The sequence below is a fragment of the Sinocyclocheilus anshuiensis genome, unplaced genomic scaffold (genome assembly GCF_001515605.1).
Source record: "Sinocyclocheilus anshuiensis isolate Anshui unplaced genomic scaffold, SAMN03320099.WGS_v1.1 scaffold2313, whole genome shotgun sequence".
Classification (NCBI taxonomy): Eukaryota; Metazoa; Chordata; class Actinopteri; order Cypriniformes; family Cyprinidae; genus Sinocyclocheilus; species Sinocyclocheilus anshuiensis.
The window spans coordinates 109,556-111,786 of NW_015552721.1; the positions used below are offsets into that span (position 1 = coordinate 109,556).

General features: G+C 34.8%; 1 protein-coding gene across 1 annotated transcript in view; it reads right to left on the reverse strand.

The window, feature by feature from the left end:
* The window catches only part of LOC107667800 (E3 ubiquitin-protein ligase TRIM39-like), a 6,966-nt gene extending 5,236 nt beyond the window's left edge, over nt 1-1,730 (reverse strand). Inside the window, exons 1-3 of the mRNA XM_016459518.1 lie at nt 1,725-1,730; nt 1,454-1,543; nt 281-622 (exon numbers count right to left, since the gene is read on the reverse strand). Coding sequence (XP_016315004.1) covers nt 281-622; nt 1,454-1,543; nt 1,725-1,730 — 438 coding nt within the window. The remainder of the gene's footprint in view (nt 1-280; nt 623-1,453; nt 1,544-1,724) is intronic.
* Nucleotides 1,731-2,231: the final 501 nt, after the last annotated feature.

The window sequence follows — 2,231 nt, forward strand, 5'->3', positions numbered from 1 at the left end:
CATTTCTGACAAAAGATATTGTTGGAATATTTAAAACCAGATTATTGAAGTAAGTTTATTGTATTGTTAGGAACTCGTGCCTTCTTCTCTTTACTCTCCTCCTCTAGAGGAACAGTGTTGTGAGTCTTGTGGTCTCCATCAGTGCAAAACACACACACATACGTCTGATCATCTCTACAGAACAGCTCCAGAGGTCTCTCGTGTTTCTGGCATATATAGTCCTTCATATTCTCCACAGGGTCCATCAGTTTGTGTTTCTTTAAATTCAAGACTCTCTGATGAGGCTCGTTTCACAGTAAGAGATCTGACACACCAGACAGGACTTCAGGGCTTTCAGCTTTCTTTCATCACAGATGTCACAGAGAACTTCAGATTTACTCAGACTGGACTTTTTCTGAAAGAGTTGCGCAACCTGTCTAAGTGCAGTGTTGATCTTGAGGTCGGGTCTTTTACTGAATGTTTCTTTACACAATGGACATTTGCAATCCTGACTGTTGTCCCAGCACTGGTTCAGGCAGCTCTTACAGAAGTTGTGTCCACATGGAGTGCTGACTGGATCAGTGAACACTTCCAGACACACAGAACACTGAAGCTCCTCAGCCAGAGGACCACTGGAGGATGATATAGCGGAAAAGAAGGGAAATAATGAAAATATATAAACTTTAGTTCATATCTGCACATATTAAACCAACCCCTCAGAGGACCTCAGATGATGCCAACCCTGAAACAACATACAGGACTACCAAATTTTGCTATAAGTTTGATTGCATCATATAATAATTGCTGTTAATAGTGTTCATCGTCTGTTTGATTACGTCTTTAATTGATTATGTCTTTAATAGATTTTTCCATACATTTCTGCCATATGTACATTAACTGACAGTCACCACTGATAAGCTACCACTAAATATTGTAGAAACTTAATTTGCTGTAAAGTTGTTTTGCAACGATTTGTATCGTGAAAAGCGCTATACAAATAAATTTGAATTGAATTGAATTAAATAATAATTCAATCGATTTAGATATCAATCTGATTTAGATAAAATAATGTTCTGCCGATAAAAGTAGTCCTAACAAACCAAAACAGATTTAAACGCTATATGTCTTCAAGCAAAACACAGTAGCATTTTTGACAAGAGATGTAGTGTTTTGAACGAATCAATTGACTAAACTATTCGCTCATTAAGGAAGCCACTTGTTAACATTCATTGGAATATCAATGCAACCTGCAGAAAGGGTCAGCGGCACTAATACTGCACATACTGTCTATGGAACGTGTGAACACAGACAATCAGATTGATACAAACGATTAAAAAGTCCCATTGCTTTTGGACTTTAAATCAGTGCCACTCTTCAACAAATCAGTAAAACTCTTTCTTGACATTGATGAAGAAACTAACAATAAAAGTTGTATTGTTATGTTTCGTTCATTCACTCTTTTTGTTATTAACTTAAATGGAGGTATGTTATCTATACTCTGTATCCTTGTTTGTCTCAGTTTTGCTGACGTTGGTAAAGATCCTGCTATTGCTTCTCTTTGCACCTTGTCAGAAAAACATCAAATGTGTCTTCCATACTGTTCTAAAGTTTCCCTAATCATGTCAGTGTAATAGTATTTTAAAGCTTTTCCATAAAAATGCCTAGAGAAGACTGCTAAAGATGAGATGAACATGAGATAAATGAGCATTAGATTATTCTTTATGCAAGAATATCTATTAGTTTACTGCCATGTTGATGCATTCATTTATTGATGTCTCCCTAATAAACACTAAAACCAGTCTACCTATAATCTTTGTTACTGTTTATTCTAAATTTACATATTAATGTCATAATGTTATTATAATTAAACGTGTTATTAAAACATACAGTGACTGTAAATGATCTAAATTGTTTTGGAAAAACAATTCAATTTTTCTAAAGGTCAGATCAGATGAGTTTATGGCCATATCATGGAATACATTATATGGAATTGTAATTTTCTTATCTAATACAAGAAGAACATTTGTCACTGTGTTCAGTATGTAGCCTATATTGACAGACACACACTAAACTATGTTTTTATTCATTTAGCCCATACCAACATATACATTTGCTAAAATTCTGAGAGCTTTTCAATGTACGCAACAAGACTAGTTGAGTAGTTAACTCGTGTTTTCCTGGTTTTGTCCACGTTATTCCACCCATAGGAAAGAAAAATCAAATGTGAGATCTCTTTAACATCTCAAATATTT